Genomic DNA, 16353 nt, shown 5'->3' with positions numbered 1-16353 from the left:
TCCAGGTTGAAAGCAGCTCCTGAGTTAAGAGGCTCCAAGTCAGAAATTTTTCAGACTCAGATTCAAGTTTAAAGCAAACATGATTTATTCTGGGATCATTTCATTAGCCAGTTATCATTTCAGCTGTTTAGTTCATTAGTACCTATTCAGGCATTTAAAACTCAAGCTCCTCTACCCTTGAGTTGCAGCAAAAGTGGCTTTCAAGTGAAGTTTCTTTCTGAGGGTTCATATTTACCTGATGATCCTCTGAGCAGCATACTGGTGAAGTGAGCGGAACTGTGCTGACATGTTTGCTAAGGCTGCCAGACAATTGGTGTGAAGATATTTGTCCTGTCAGGAAACAAAGAGAAAAAAAAAAAAAGGAAAGAAAGAAAGAAAGAAAGAAGAAAAAAAAAGACATCAAATTGTTGCTTTGATACATGTTGACACTTCTTGCAGGAATCACTGAAAAGCCTGAGTAACACGTGTTGTTGTAAAGGACATGGTCAAAAGCAGAGAGAAGACATTTCAAGTGTATCTACTTGGTGATGGTTTCAAGATGTTCTCTTAACTTATAAAGCTTATAAAAGAGGGACTGCTTCATATAGAGTGTGTGTATAAACATCAATCACAGAACTGTCATGGTCAGAAAAGACCTCCAAGATCATCATGTCCAACCATCAAACTCACCCCGAAAAAGTAATTTTTAAAAAATTTGCCCACTAGAGTGTGTCTTGAAGTGCCTCATCTACATGGCTTGAAAATCCCTGCCAATTGGTTGCAACAGACTGAAGAACCTCACCCTGTTTGAAGTGAAATTGATGCCCCTGAAGGTGGAAACCCACACCAGGTGCATAAGAACTTACCCTGGTCCGTGTCATGTTGTACTGGATGGTTCTTATCACCACTAATATCAGGAGACTCCCAAGTGAGATCTCAGTTAAGACACGTTCAGCATACCAAGTGATATTTTTCAATACCTGAAAAAAGCCAAAAAAGGACAAGGTTCTTCAGCATGGAGGTCTGAAGAAGAACACTGAAAATTGTCTGGACTCATGCAATCCTTAAATCATGTAAATTAGCTTCCAGCCTTCAATGTGAGCTAAGTTATTCTATTCTAAAAGAATAATAAGAATAAATAAATAAATAAGACATCTCTGCAGTATTATCACCTGATAGATCTCATCAACTTTATTTAAAACCATGTGAAAACACCCTAAGTGTAGAAAGCTGATTAAATCTGGCAATTCCTTAATTCCTATGCTCTTTGCCATCACACTCCTTTCTTCTTTTTGATCATACCCTTTCCAAAGTCTCCAGTTCCACCCAAAATAGCCAAAAAATGCTGCCAATTCCCTCCCATTTTCCCTCATGACAAGTTGGGCAAGAGGCACCATGCACAAGCTCTGACTGATGGACAAGAGCACACACACACTGAAGGTCGTGGGGCAGATGGAGAAGTTAACTGTTGACAAAGCCTTTCTCTTGCCAGATGAGAGGTCTCTTCCCCTGCCAGGCCAGAGAAAGCCAAGGTTAAGAGCTTCATATCTTCCAGTGCTCTCCACTACCAGGCTGAATGAAGTCCACTACCAGGCAGAAGTCTACTACCACTTCCCACCCTGGAAGTGTTGAAGGGCAGGTTGGATGGGGCTTGGAGCAACCTGGGCTGGTGGGAGGTGTCCCTGCCCATGCAGGAGGGGTTGGAACTGGATGGTCTTTAAGAACCCTTCCAACTCAAAACATTTTATGATATGACTGAGTTTAATACAGAAGGAGAATCAATCCACTTTTTCCTCTTAGAACATTCAGCTGCTCAACATGGAGCAATAAGGACATAAGAAGGACATGGAGCTCCTGGAGCAAGTCTGGAGGAGGCCATAAAGATGAGAGGGCTGGAGCAGCTGGGACAGGCTGGGAGAGTTGGGGTGTTCAGCCTGGAGAAGAGAAGGCTCCAGGGAGACCTTAGAGCACCTTCCAGTGCCTGAAGGGGCTCCAGGAAAGCTGGGGAGGGGCTTGGGACAAGGGCAGGGAGGGATGGGATGAGGGGGAATGGATTAAAACTGGCAGAGGGGAGATTGAGGTGAGACATGAGGAGGAAATTCTTTCCTGCGAGGGTGGTGAGACAAATATAAGCACAAAAAAGCTTTAAAGGACTGGTAAAAAACGAGCCAACAGGAACTGCCCTAAAAGCATGGAGAAGGTCCTCTATCAATTCAGGGTTATTCTGGGTCAAAATAGAAATTTGTTTAACGAGGACTATTGCACACAAAAGTATCACTCTGCATAATGTCATCTTTGGTGTATTAAGTACATTTCATTGAAACTTGATGCTCAATGAAAATAAATTACATTTCAATCCAAACCTCATAATCACAGACTCATAATCAACCTCACTAATCACCTTTATTCACTTCTTCTCTCAGCAAGTTACATAAACCCACTTCTGACTATCAACTCTCTTCTCACCTCTTCTTTGGATGAGTAAAAAGAAGTGACACCCTTTGTTTTACATCATTTCTGCTCTTCCAATTCCTTCCTCCCACTAACAAGCTCAATCAAATAAACCTCTTCTTTCTGGAAGAGAGAAGGATGGAGAAGTAGCAATCCATGTCCTCTAAGGAGATGGAGAGAGTTGGCCATTGCTTGACTTGCAGAAGACAGAGGGGAAGGAAACACTGGAAGTGATTGATTTTATACCATTTACTCCTCCTGTCTGAGACATTCAGATCAATCCTGCTGGAAAGACCCATAATTCTAGTTTGGAAAAAGAAGGGGCATCTGGAAATCAAAACTAAAATCATATTTAGACATTAACATCAGTAATATTTGAAGAACAGCACCTGGAGATGAGTTTAAAGCCTGCACAAATGGTGCAGTCACTTGGTTGCTACTCCCTAACAGAGCCCAAACCTGGAATCCCAAATGGTCACCCCAAGTTCTTCCCTTCCACAGATGTAATTTTATGGTTTGAAATTGTCTATGTTACATATTTAAGGGGATTAGTAGTCACACCCAATGCTCAGCTCAGAGGAAGTCTGTGGATTTGAGAAGGAAACAGGAGACCAAGAACTATTTTACTAACACAGCTTCTTCCATTCAGCCCAAAGCCTGGATCTGTGAAAAACATTTTGGAATTACTTCAATATTCAATTTGCATCTTGGCAGGTTAGTTTTTTTGGACAAGGAACAGAAACAAAGGCCAAGGAGTTTGAAAGCTGAGCTGAAAAGAGAACGTACTTGAGCTTGCAAAGAGAAGACATGGTATTAACTTTGCAACCCCTATCATCAGTCATTAAACCTGGGATTTCTTTCCCCCCCAACATTACACACAACACATTGAAATACCCATTTAATTTGTTTTATAACTGGGATGGAAATTATGAACCACAGCATAGTATTGGAACTGGAAAGAAGTGAGTGATCCCATCCTGTTGCCAAAACATCATTGGTCTTCAGAGCCTACACTGAAACAATGATTTAAAAAAAAAAAACAAAAAACATATTTTTAGTTCTGCTTTGCATGACTCAAGCGATCAACCTTCCACTAGGTAGGTTATTCTAGAGCCCACACAGCTCAATACTGGTTTTTATTTACCATATCTGCTCTGGTGAGACCCCACCTGGAGTACTGAGTCCAGCTCTGGAGTTCTCAGCACAGGAAAGACATGGAGAAGGTTCAGAGAAGGGCCACAAAGATGATCACAGGGCTGGAACAGCTCTGCTATGAAGAGAGGCTGAGGGAGTTGGGACTGTTCAGCCTGGAGAAGAAAAGGCTCCAGGGAGACCTTAGAGATGATTCTCTAACTGGCACTAGAAATACCTACAGAACCCTTCCTGACTCCATTCCTTGTGCTGCCCTCTAACATCCTCCTTTAGGAGATGTGGAGATAATATTTAAGGAAGTGTATGGCTGATTTCTTCTTTTATGCTGTAGGTTTTGAACAGTAACTTGGTAATTCATACCTGGAAACACCTGCTTAAAGAATTTGAAAAGATGGCCAAGGGAAAGTGATTTGTCTGGGATTCTCCCCATCTACTCTGCCCTGGTGAGACCACATCTGGAGGATTGTGTCCAGTTCTGGGCTCCCCAGTTCCAGAGGGACAGGGATTTGCTGGGAAGAGTCCAAGGGAGGCTACAAGGATGATGAGGGGACTGGAACATCTCCCTGATGAGGAAAGGCTGAGAGACCTGGGGCTGTTTAGTCTGGAGAAGAGAAGGCTGAGAGGGGACCTGATGAATGTCTATCAATATCTGCAGGGTGGGTGTCAAGAATGGGCCAGTCTCTGTTCAGTGGTGCCTGGGACAGGACGAGGGGAAACGGCCCCAAGTGACAACACAGGAAGTTGCACCTCAACATGAGGAGAAAGTTCTTTCCTGGGAGGGTGACAGAGCCCTGAGACAGGCTGCCCAGAGAGGTTGTGGAGTCTCCTTCTCTGGAGACTTTCCAGACCCATCTGGACACGTTCCTGTGTGACCTGCCCTGGGTGTTCCTGCTGCAGCAGGGGGGTTGGACTTGATGATCTCCAGAGGTCCTTTCCAACCCCTGTGATTCTATGAAAGAACAGTAAGGAAAAGAGGAGCACAGGAGAAAGAACTGAGGTGATTCCACACCTATCCTCTGTAGTGCCATAGAACTCCATTGGTTTTTAACGGTCAAATATCAGTTTTCCCAGGTTTTTCTGCAGAAGGGCTGAGAGGAAAAGCTCTACAGGACTACAGGATCAGGCACTTCATAGCCTCCTGTCATCATCCAACTAAGAAGCAAAACTCTGGCCACATAACACTATGAATAAATGGATGCTTCTCACCAGACACTCCAGAATGCGAAAACAAAACCACAGATTAAAAGGAAACAGCAGTAAATGAAAACCTAGATTAAATTCAAATATTAAATGGAGAAGAAGATGGAAGAAACAAAGGAGTGGGGAAAAAAAAAAAAAAAATCAGTGCAGGGTAAAAGGAACAAGGTGGGGGTTGGTTTTGAGAGCAGTAAACTCATATTCACGTTGCACAGGAAACATTACAACTCCACTGGCAGGGTTGGTTACAAAGGCAAGAATAAACTGGAGAGGAAAATCTGATTTATGTTTTCATTCCACAGCTGGAGCCTTGTTAATAATTGGAGGGAAATCTCCCACTTTTACTTATCCAGTAAGGAATTTATTGGAAGATCATGTGCAAAGCCTTGAAAATGAACGAGGAATGAATGGGGGAAGCGACTGAGGTAGGAGAGGAACCTTGTATGCTGTACCCTAAGTCCCAACAAGCTCACTTTGTGAGCTACAGAAGCGAAAAACATACATCAGGTGTAGATGTTTATGTGCAGGTTCAAGGCACAAAAAGGTGAAGCAGGAGAAGCTGCAGGAAAATGCTGTTTCAATGATTTACATGGGTACAGGGGTCGGTACTGGGACCGGTGTTGTTCAACATCTTCATCAACGACCTGGATGAGGGTACAGAATGTACCCTCAGCAAGTTTGCTGATGACATTAAGCTGGGAGGAGTGGCTGACACACCAGAAGGCTGTGCTGCCATTCAGAGAGACTTAGACAGGCTGGAGAGTTGGGCGGGGAGAAACATGATGAAATTCAACAAGGGGAAGTGTAGAGTTTTGCATTTAGGAAAGAACAACACCATGTCCCAGTACAGGTTGGGGGCTGAACTGCTGGAGAGTAGTGTAGGTGAAAGAGACCTGGGGGTCCTGCTGGACAGGAGGATGACCATGAGCCAGCAATGTGCCCTTGTGGCCAAGAAGGCCAATGGCATCCTGGGGTGCATTAGAAAGGGTGAGGTTAGTAGGTCAAGAGAGGTTCTCCTCCCCCTCTATTCTGCATTGGTGAGGCCACATCTGGAGTATTGTGTCCAGTTCTGGGCCCCTCAGTTCAAGAAGGACAGGGAACTGCTTGAAAGAGTCCAGCGCAGAGCTACGAAGATGATTAAGGGAGTGGAACATCTCCCTTATGAGGAAAGGCTGAGGGAGCTGGGTCTCTTTAGCTTGGAGAAAAGGAGACTGAGGGGTGACCTCATCAATGTTTACAAATATGTAAGGGGTGAGTGTCAGGGAGATGGAGTTAGGCTTTTCTCAGTGATGATCAGTGATAGGACAAGGGGTAATGGGTGTAAATTGGAGCATAGGAGGTTCGAGGTAAATATCTGAATAAAATTTTTTTACTGTGAGAGTGACAGAGCCCTGGGACAGGCTGCCCAGGGAGGTTGTGGAGTCTCCTTCACTGGAGACATTCAAAACCCGCCTGGATGCGTTCCTGTGTGATGTACTCCAGGTGACCCTGCTCTGGCAGGGGGGTTGGACTAGATGATCTTTCAAGGTCCCTTCCAACCCCTAAGATTCTATGATTCTATGATACTCCAAGTGCCCCTCCTAGAAGCTGCTTCCTATAAATTCTTCCCAGAAAATTACATCTAAACATCATCTCTTCTTGCTTTCCATGTACAGAGCTTTAGGAAATAATCTGAAATTGCAGAGACTAAATACTCCAACTCTCTGCCACTTCGCACCAAAAAAAACCCCAAACAAACCATGCAAGACAATTCCCTCCTAAAACAGGCTGGAAATTTACCTGGGACTAAAGTTCTGTTTAGATACCTCAAAACTTGCTTCCAGCTTTTTGCATTTCATGAATTGAAACAAATAAGAGAGTTTCCATGTCTTAGTCCAAAAATTAAATATAATCAGCGCAGATTTATTCTGCACTGTCATAGCTTTAGAAGCCAGGACACTAGGACAGAATTATCTAAGGTGTTCTCCAGCACAGATGGTGAAGGCCCATCAGAGGTAGTAAATTTCTGGATCATATTTATATGGACAACATAAAATAGACATTAATCTAGAAGAAAGGCAGAAAAGGAAATGCCAAGGAAGGAAGAAACATTCAGCCTGGAAAATAAAACTCCACTCAAAGCTTCTCTCAGCTGCATCAAACTGGTTAGGCAAAATTTTTCCAGAGGAAAAAAAAAGGTTCCTCGTTTTTGTGTTTTTCTAACCTCACCACTTCCATGGCAAACACTCAACACCTTTGAGGCAGCCTGCCTGGCTATTACTATGTTCATTTGCAAGAGAAACCACCAAAAAGACAGAAAAAGAGGTATATGCAGCACCTTCTCTACAAGAAGAGACTTTTGGGTTAGTCCCTAAGAAATAAATATGTATGTCCCAACAAATCTGGACCACCACAGCCTCTTGTTGAGGAAACAAGACAGATGCATCTCTACAGAAATAAATATTGAAAGAGCTTTTAGAGGTGAAGACTTATTTACCAAAACAACAACTCACCACTTCATGAATGGATCGATTGAAACCATCATCCTCAGTCAGGATCAGCAGGATGATCAGAGCCATGTAAACATGGTGGGAATTCCTTTCTTCAACGTGATACAGGATTTCCAGAATTGGCAGAACCTGTACGGAACGAAAAAAAACCTGTGGATTAGTTTAGTCTTTCAAATACCTCAGACAAACAGAGGAGACCTCCAAACCTCCTGTGCATCACCCTGTCCTCAACAATATCACTTTCTCCCTTTAGCACTTTCTCCCTCTTGAAATAAACACCCTAAACAGTGACGTGCATTGTTTAAGCACCTTCCATCTGTTTTATTTTGCTTGCACAAGAGTCAAAACCAATTCTTTCTTGTGGTCAGGCATGGAATTTCAATTCCTAATGAGATTTCCAGCCATACCAGTTTACCGTAGGCCCTGAAACCTTTAGTTCCCCTCTAGACTACGGGAAAATACAATTGTTAAACAAGATTTTCAAACATTCAAGCAGGAAAATAATTGGTTTTAACCACTGGTGCTAACACAAGCCAGGTCTGAAAGGAGGAAGACCACAAAGATGATCCAAGGGCTGGAGCAGCACTCCCATGAAGACAGGCTGGGAGAGTTGGGTGTCAGTCTGGAGAAGAGAAGGCTCCAGGGAGACCTTAGAGCCCCTTCCAGTGCCTGAAGGGGCTCCAGGAAAGCTGGGGAGGGGCTTGGGACAAGGGCAGGGAGGGATGGGATGAGAGGAAATGGCCTTAAACTGCAAGAGGGGAGATTTAGGTGAGACATGAGGAGGAAATTCTTTGCTGTGAGGGTGGTGAGACCCTGGCCCAGGTTGCCCAGAGAAGCTGTGGCTGCCCCATCCCTGGCAGTGTTGAAGGGCAGGTTGGATGGGGCTTGGAGCAACCTGAGCTGGTGGGAGGTGTCCCTGCCCATGCAGGGGGTTGGAACTAGATGATCTTCAATGTCCCTTCCAACCCAACCCATTCTATGATTCTATGACTTTTCTCATCAAATATAAACAGCCATTTTAGACCTGAGGTACAAAAAGGCATCTGGAGACCTGCAACTCAAATCCCATTTTGCTGTGTGGAAATATAATCCCAAAAAAGAATCAGTTTGGGGTGGGTGAAGACAAGAAAAGGCCATGGTTTTCCAATTCTAGATAAGAGGCAGCCAAAGAGAACTGACATTACAATGAGAGTTCAGCCCAAGTTCTTGCAACATTTCCACCAGGATGAACAGCTTAAGCCAAAGTCTTGCAATAATGAACATGAGATTTCACTGCACTAGCAAGCATACCTGAATGCTAGTCTAAAGTTAATCCAGATGCAAATGCTGTCTCTCTACCAACTGAAAATTAGCTTTCCACTGGCTCAGTACAATGTGGCTCCCCCAGGCTGCAGAAATAGACATAAAGAACAAAATACCCTGGAAAAAAAGGAACTGGAAGAAAACTCTCCATTCCATCCATAGTGGATGAGATGTAGAATTTGTTCCAAGAAGCTTCCAGACACCTAAAGACTCACTGTTTTTCATAACAGGCTGACTGCAGCAGGGGGAATCATGTGAAACCTATTCTGGTGAGGGGCCAGGACACAGAGTGCTTCAAAAGCCTCTGAAGTTAGCAAAATGTTCTCTTACCACCCAAAACAGTTGGAACATATAAAAACACACACCAGTTCCTATTAGAACCTAAGAGATTGAGGTAAATACTGCAGGACACAAGACCTTCTGGCAGATGTTTTGGGCAGGGTCAAAGGTAATACCACAACAAAAGCAAGGGTCAAAAAATACTTCCTCATTGCAAAATTCCTCCATAGAATCATTTAACGATTTGGGTTGGAAGGGACCTCTAAGATCATCCAGTTCCAACCCCCTGCATGGGCAGGGACACCTCCCACCAGCCCAGGTTGCTCCAAGCCCCATCCAACCTGCCCTTCAACACTGCCAGGGATGGGGCAGCCACAGCTTCTCTGGGCAACCTGGGCCAGGGTCTCACCACCCTCACATAAAATAATTTCCTCCTAATATCCCATCTAAATCTCCCCTCTTTCAAATATCCTCCCTTCACCATTTCAAAGGATCCTCCACAAGCATCTCTCCTCAAGTAAAACTGGAGCTGATCTCCTTGTGTATGGAGAATAGATGTCTTGAGATCAAAGACTAAGTCATCCTAGAGTTATCTACTTAGCACAGATCAAAAATCAGTCCTTCCCTTTGGATGTGGGAAAAAGAAACATACATCACTGTCCATTGTTTAAATGATTTCCATTTCCAATATTTATAGTGGACAGAGCTTTGCACTGTATGAGCTTAAAGGAATTTTCAAGTCTCTTCCCATCTCTACTTCCATGGCCATGTTTTCCTTTCCACCTCTTATTTAGACTCCTCTCCATAACATACCTGTCCAAACTCAAGGACAAAAACAGCAACTCTCTCCCTTTGCCATTTCCACATGAAAACTGCACCAATTCACCCAGTTCCTAGACCCCTTCCTCCTCTGAACACATTTCTCCTTTGTATTTTGATTCCTAAGGAACACATCTTTAGGAAAAATATCACTGTGCTCAGAAAAAAACCAACTATTTGACAAGCCACCACTTAGAAAATAAAAGAGTTGGGAGATTAAAATTTGAACTATATTAAAAACTATCAAGAACTGTAATCAAATCTTGTAAGAAAAATGTTTTTCCAGACTTTTATGTTCTTCTTATATATTAAAACTTCTATCTTCTTAGACACTGACACTACCCATCCAGGTACTGATGGCAGCCACTTAGAATCATAGAACCATTTTGGTTGGAAAAGACCTCCAAGTCCAACCCAGCCCTGCCCAGGCCGCCACTGACCCATGGCCCTCAGCACCACATCTACACGGCTTGGAAACCCCTCCAGGGATGGGAACTCCAGCCCTGCCCTGGGCAGCCTGGGCCAGGGCCTGACAACCCTGGCCAGCAAGAAATGCTGCCCAAGATCCAATCTCAACCTCCCCTGGCACCACTGGAGCCCATTTCCTCTTGTTCCATCACTTTGTTCCTTGGTAAAGAGGACCCATCATTACTAGACAATTACTAACACTCCTCCATCAGGAGCAGCTTTTAACTGGCAAGACACAGACACCATTCAAATGTCACCATGAGGAAAATCAAATATTGGAATAGTCTCCTAAGGGAAGTGGTAGATCCCTCCACATTGGACAGTTTAACTCTCAGCTTGAAAGGGTGCTGAGGCCACCTCATATAAACTACAGTAGTACCTAGAAAGGTTGGACCAGATGATCTTTGAGCTTCCTTCCAACCTGGCTTGCTAGGATTCTATGAAAAAGTAACTTTTAATCCCCCAAAAAAGCAGCATGTAAAAACAGATATTGAAAACTGCAGGTGCTACATTCAGTCCAAGGCAAAGAACAATTTATCCAGCAGAGAGTTTGAAAATAGCTTCTCTTCAGTATCCAACAAAGTACAAGGCTGCAAAGCCACACGAGTGACCTGCTTAAGCCATATTTAGACCACAGGAAAACATACTGCTTTACCATAGAGAAATACAGCAGCACATCCATTATTTCAGTTCAGACTCGTTGACCAGCAACAAAATGTACAGCACAGCTTAGCAATGAGCAGGGACATCTGCAACTAGATCAGGTTGCTTAGAGCCCCATCCAACCTGACCTGGAATGTTTCCAGGGATGGGGGTCCTTGCAGGTACTTTCAATAAGACTGAAATCCCAAATTTCCTATTGCCAAATTCCAGACGTGAAGATCCCTAATGGCATCAGGTACTTAGCCCAGTTCTTTTAGAACATGACACCAAGAGACATGCTGCAAATTGGGGAAGACACACAAATATCCTTTTTGTTCATAAAGGCTGAGAGTTTGAAAAAGAGAAGGCTGAGAGGGGACCTGATGAATGTCTATCAATATCTGCAGGGTGGGTGTCAAGAATGGGCCAGTCTCTGTTCAGTGGTGCCTGGGACAGGATGAGGGGAAACGGCCCCAAGTGACAACACAGGAAGTTCCACCTCAACATGAGGAGAAAGTTCTTTCCTGGGAGGGTGACAGAGCCCTGAGACAGGCTGCCCAGAGAGGTTGTGGAGTCTCCTTCTCTGGAGACTTTCCAGACCCATCTGGACACGTTCCTGTGTGACCTGCCTGCAGCAGGGGGGTTGGACTTCATGATCTCCAGAGGTCCCTTCCAACCCCGATGATTCTGTGATTCTACCAAGTCTGTTGTAAGAGCAAAAACAACGCATTCTAAAGCGCAACAGAAGATGGTCTTTACATCTAACTGACAGAGGCAGATTCATATGCAAACAAGGAAGCAAGCTGAGACATCACCTATTCCATCAGCTAATAAAACCACACTGAATCCATTTACAAATAAAACTGAAGTTACAAAAGAGCAAAGACATTTCACACCTCCCCTAGGAAATGTCCCTCAACATCTGCTAGTGATATTTCCTGGGCACCAAATCCAGGAAGTATTAAATAGCGGAAAAAACACAGCACATGTGAGACACTGAGTGCAGTGTGACAGAAACAACCTGCAAAACCCCTCAAAGTCTAAGATGAGCACTCAGCTGGCCTCATTTCTCATGTAGCACAGGCTCTTACACTTCACCCAACTGCCTCAGTATGAAGAAGCCTCCCAAAAGCCACCCACCCTCACTGAAAGACACCCAGAGAGAACAGTGTTTTGCCTCTGAATTCATTACCTTCACTGGTTTCCTCTGGTGTGGGCTTCAACCTCCAGCCTTTAGTTCTCAGCACACCTCCCTCAACAAGCAGAGAGTCCTTTCCCTTCCAAGCTTTCTCCTTGTGAAGCCACAGACACATCCTGATGCTTCTCAAGCTCTTTTCTGACCAACTCAACTAACATCAGCTTTTTAAGCCTCTCCCAGTATTGTTGTTCATTTTAAAGCCAACCCCCCCCCCCTCATGTTTCTCTACATTCTCTCAATTTCTCAAGAGCCTGTAAATATTTTAGGAAGTTTAGTACCACAGCACCAGAACAGCATTCACCACTCCTGCAGTTGCCATATAGGGAAGGAAAAAAACAGCTTAATTACTCCTGCCCCTTTGTCTCATTTACTAAATTAGCCTTTTTCACCACAGGGTTGTAATTAGGAGATCATGATTGCTCTGCCCAGTAACCCTTCCAGCCCCCCAAGTCCCTTCTGTGTTTGTATGATTAAGCAATTCAAGCTGCTCCTCTCAGTTGGTTGCCACTCATCCTTACCTACCAGCCAGCAGAATCAAGAGGATTGGACCAAGGTGTAACATGTCAGGAGTGATCACAAAAAGCATGAAGAGTTCAAGGAGAGGAGAGAGTTTCCAATTTTAGTATTAAATACAAAATATGCCAACATGCTGCTGACTTTTCAGTGATGCTTTTCTCAATTCTCTCAGCTTGTTCCCCACAAAGTGGTTAATGTCACTGATTATTTCTGGGATTTTCTGATTTGTTTTGTTTGGAAGGGGAAGGAAGATTGGTGATAATATATGAAAATATCCCCCAAGAGCACCTGGAGCTGTTTGGACACATGCACCTCTTGCTTTTCCTGCAAGTTTTACAGTGGAACAGACATCATAATTCTCACACAATGCACACACCTAAACCTGATTTCCCTGAAGATAATTAAGAAGGTGAGCAGGTGTCAAACATGTCATAACACACACTAACAGCCCTGAAAATTAAAAATGACCATTTGTTCACAGAATTCCTGTCCTCAGCTACACAATCTGCACTGGACTACACAGGAGGAGTTCAGTTTTGAACCATAAAATCATTAAGATTTGAAGAGACCTTCAAGATTGAGTCCAACCATAATCCAACTATCACAACTGCTAAACTGTATTCTGAAGTGCAACATCTAAATGCTTCTTGAACATCTCCAGGGATAGTGAGACCACTACCTCCCTGGGCAGCCTGTTCCAGGGCTCCCTGTTCAGCCAAGCTGGTCATCTTCCCTGACACCTCATTTTAGGACATATGGGGACATCCTGCCCTGCAGCCTTCTTGGGCTTATTTGCTCTTCAGGACAGTCTCCGAAGGGACACTCCCAACCAGTGTCCTAAACAGTCTGAAGTCTGCCCTCTGGAAGTCCACAGTAACATTTTTACTGATGCCCATCCTTACTTCCCAAAAACTGTGGGCCAACAGGGCCAGGAAGATGATTCTGCCCCTCTACTCTGCTCTGGTGAGACCCCACTTGGAGTGCTGTGTCCAGCTCTGGAGCCCTCAGCACAAGAGAGACATGAAGCTGTTGGAGAGGGTCCACAGAAGGGCCACGAGGATGATTAGAAGGCTGGAGCAGCTTTGCTCTGGAGACAGGCTGAGAGAGTTGGGATGTTCAGCCTGGAGAAGAGAAGGCTCCAGGGGAGACCTTAGAGCACTTTCCAGTGCCTGGAGGGGCTCCAGGAAAGCTGGGGAGGGGCTTTTCACCAGAGAGGGCAGTGATAGGACAAGGGGTGATGGTTTTAAACTGAAAGAGGGGAGATTTAGCTTAGAGATCAAGAAGAAATTCTTCATCATCAGGGTAGGAAGGCACTGGAACAGGTTGCCCAGGGAGGTTATGGCTGCCCCCTCCCTGGAGGTGTTCAAGGCCAGGTTGGATGAGGCTTGTGAAACCTGGTCTAGTGGGAGATGTCCCTGCTCATAGCAGGGAGGTTGGAAACTGAGGGGCTTTAAGGTGCCCTCTAACCCAAACCATTCTGTGATTCTATGATTCTATGAATTGAGAATTCTACCATTTCATGGTTGCTAAGCCCAAGATGGCCTCCAACCACCATATCACCTACCAGTCCTTCCCTGTTTGTAAACAGTAGGTCTAGAGAGGCACCTCCCCTGGTAGGCTCATTTACCAGCTAAGTCAGGAAGTTATCTTCCACACATTCTAGGAACCTCTGAAGACTGTTTCTACTCTGCTGTGCTTTATTTCCAGCAGACTTCTGGTGAATTGAAGTCCCCTGCAAGGGCAAGGGTTGGCAACTTGAAGACTTTTGCCAACTGCCTGTAGAACATCTCATCAGCCTCCTCATCCTGGTTGGGTGGCCTGCAACACATTCCCAACAGGATGGCTGCCTTGTTTGCCTTCCTTCTAATCCTTACGCATAGGAACTTGATGTCACCATCACATTTGTCAAGTTCTATGCAATCAAAACCCTCCCTGACATCCAGGGCCACTCCACCAGCTCTCCTTCCCTGCCTGTCCCTTCTGAAGAGCTTATGGCCATTCAATATCAATTCAATACCAAACATCTCACCCCAGTGTGCCAACAGTGGTGTCTATTAACTCTGATTTTAGCAACACATCTGCTGGAACTTGGACTGAGACCAAACTCATTCCATATCTCCTATCAAACAGGCAAGGGATCCAATTACCTGGCAAGATTTCAAATATTAAAATGGAAAGGGTTCCCTATTTGTTACCAACTCCCTCAGAGAGCCATTATCTTATTAAAGGAAATGCTTTTTTAATAAGTAAGATTTGTTAGTGGTTTGTAACATAACTAAATCGAGTGGGGAGAGTAAGCTAATTTCTAACCTACAAAAACTATACCAGGTATATGTTGTACTGGCCTCTAACTACAGTCCTATTTAAAGCAGCTAAAAAGTCACTACAGTTGCATTTCTGTAAAATCACTCAGCTGCTCCTTGAGGAGTTTCAACCTCAGCTCAACCCTGCTAAGACATTTGGGAGATTAGTCACGTCCCAAACCCTCAAGCATGGGCAGGGACACCTCCCACCAGCCCAGGTTGCTCCAAGCCCCATCCAACCTGCCCTTCAACACTGCCAGGGATGGGGCAGCCACAGCTTCTCTGGGCAACCTGGGCCAGGGTCTCACCACCCTCACAGCAAAGAATTTCCTCCTCATGTCCAACCTAAATCTCTCCTCTGCCAGTTTTAATCCATCCCACTCATCCTCTCACTCCTGCCCTTGTCCCAAGCCCCTCCCCAGCTTCCCTGGAGCCTTCTCTTCTCCAGGCTGAACACCCAACTCTCCCAGCCTGTCTCCAGAGCAGAGCTGCTCCAGCCCTCTCATCATCTCCGTGGCCTCCTCTGGACTCACTCCGAGAGATCCATGTCCTTCCTGTGTTGGGGACCCCAGCCCTGGCCCCAGCCCTGCATGAGGTTCTCACTACAGCAGAGTGGGACAATCCCCTCCCTTGACCTGCTGGCCAAACTGCCTCAAAAACAGCAAGCAGGCAGGTTATGCATGCAGTTTGTTTAAGTTTTTGGTCTGAATATAAATAAACTAAATCTAATATAATGAGTAGCATTATACCTGCTATCAGTTTGTTTCCACCATGACCAGAGATCAACAGGTGTGACCTAGACCAGAGAATGGGACTGAGAAAGAGGGACTCAAAAACAACACAGTGGCTTGATCAGTACCAGCTTTTCCTGCAGTGACATGTGTAACATCACACTCCAGAGATGATGTAATAAAAATGAGAGAGCTAGACCTGGCAAATCAGTGAGCCAGAACCTACTGTCCCCACCAAAGAGCAAACAATGCTGACCCCCAAGCTTCCAGAACCAACCCCTGGTGATGAGAAGAGCAAGCAGAGCAAGACTTACAAGGTTTTCTATGTCAGTTCGTGCCAACACGTAGGTCCGGACGTTGCCATTTTGATGCAGGAGCATGTACAACAGAAGAGTTGCTTGATCAGATTTCTGCTGTTCACACAGAGCTGGTATAAACTGGTTAAAATTAATCTGGAAAGTGTGGGGATTTGATGAGGAGAAAGCAGAGCTATCTGAAATAAAGAAAAAAAACAAAACTCTCTTTAACCAAGGCATTTAACATCCAGCTGTTTTGTAAATTTTATAACCATCTCGGGGGGGGGGGAATATTTTATACAGATAGCATAGTAAGAAGGAAATAAAACTCATCTTTAACTCTTATCACTAGTGGTCATAAACCTTCACAGGGTCTCATGATGCTTCAGCTGTGCCAAAAAGCTGAGGTTGTCCTCCCATGTGAGGCTCCAGGGAGACCTTAGAGCACCTTCCAGTGCCTGAAGGGGCTCCAGGAAAGCTGGGGAGGGGCTTGGGACAAGGGCAGGGAGGGATGGGATGAGGGGGAAGGAT

The 16353-nt window shown here is 44.8% G+C and overlaps 1 protein-coding gene across 1 annotated transcript in view; it reads right to left on the bottom strand.

Moving 5' to 3' along the window:
* Positions 1–235: 235 nt before the first annotated feature.
* The window catches only part of LOC104388069 (dymeclin-like), a gene marked incomplete at both ends in the record, with an annotated part of 59827 nt that continues 43709 nt past the window's right edge, over positions 236–16353 (bottom strand). Inside the window, 4 exons of the mRNA XM_009996877.1 lie at positions 236–330; positions 846–959; positions 7272–7397; positions 15841–16019. Coding sequence (XP_009995179.1) covers positions 236–330; positions 846–959; positions 7272–7397; positions 15841–16019 — 514 coding nt within the window. The remainder of the gene's footprint in view (positions 331–845; positions 960–7271; positions 7398–15840; positions 16020–16353) is intronic.

Source organism: Chaetura pelagica, unplaced genomic scaffold (assembly GCF_000747805.2).
Source record: "Chaetura pelagica isolate M959 unplaced genomic scaffold, ChaPel_1.0 scaffold574, whole genome shotgun sequence".
NCBI lineage: Eukaryota > Metazoa > Chordata > Aves > Apodiformes > Apodidae > Chaetura > Chaetura pelagica.
Note: the sequence above shows the minus strand (reverse complement) of the source record. Positions and strands in the feature narration are given on the sequence as shown.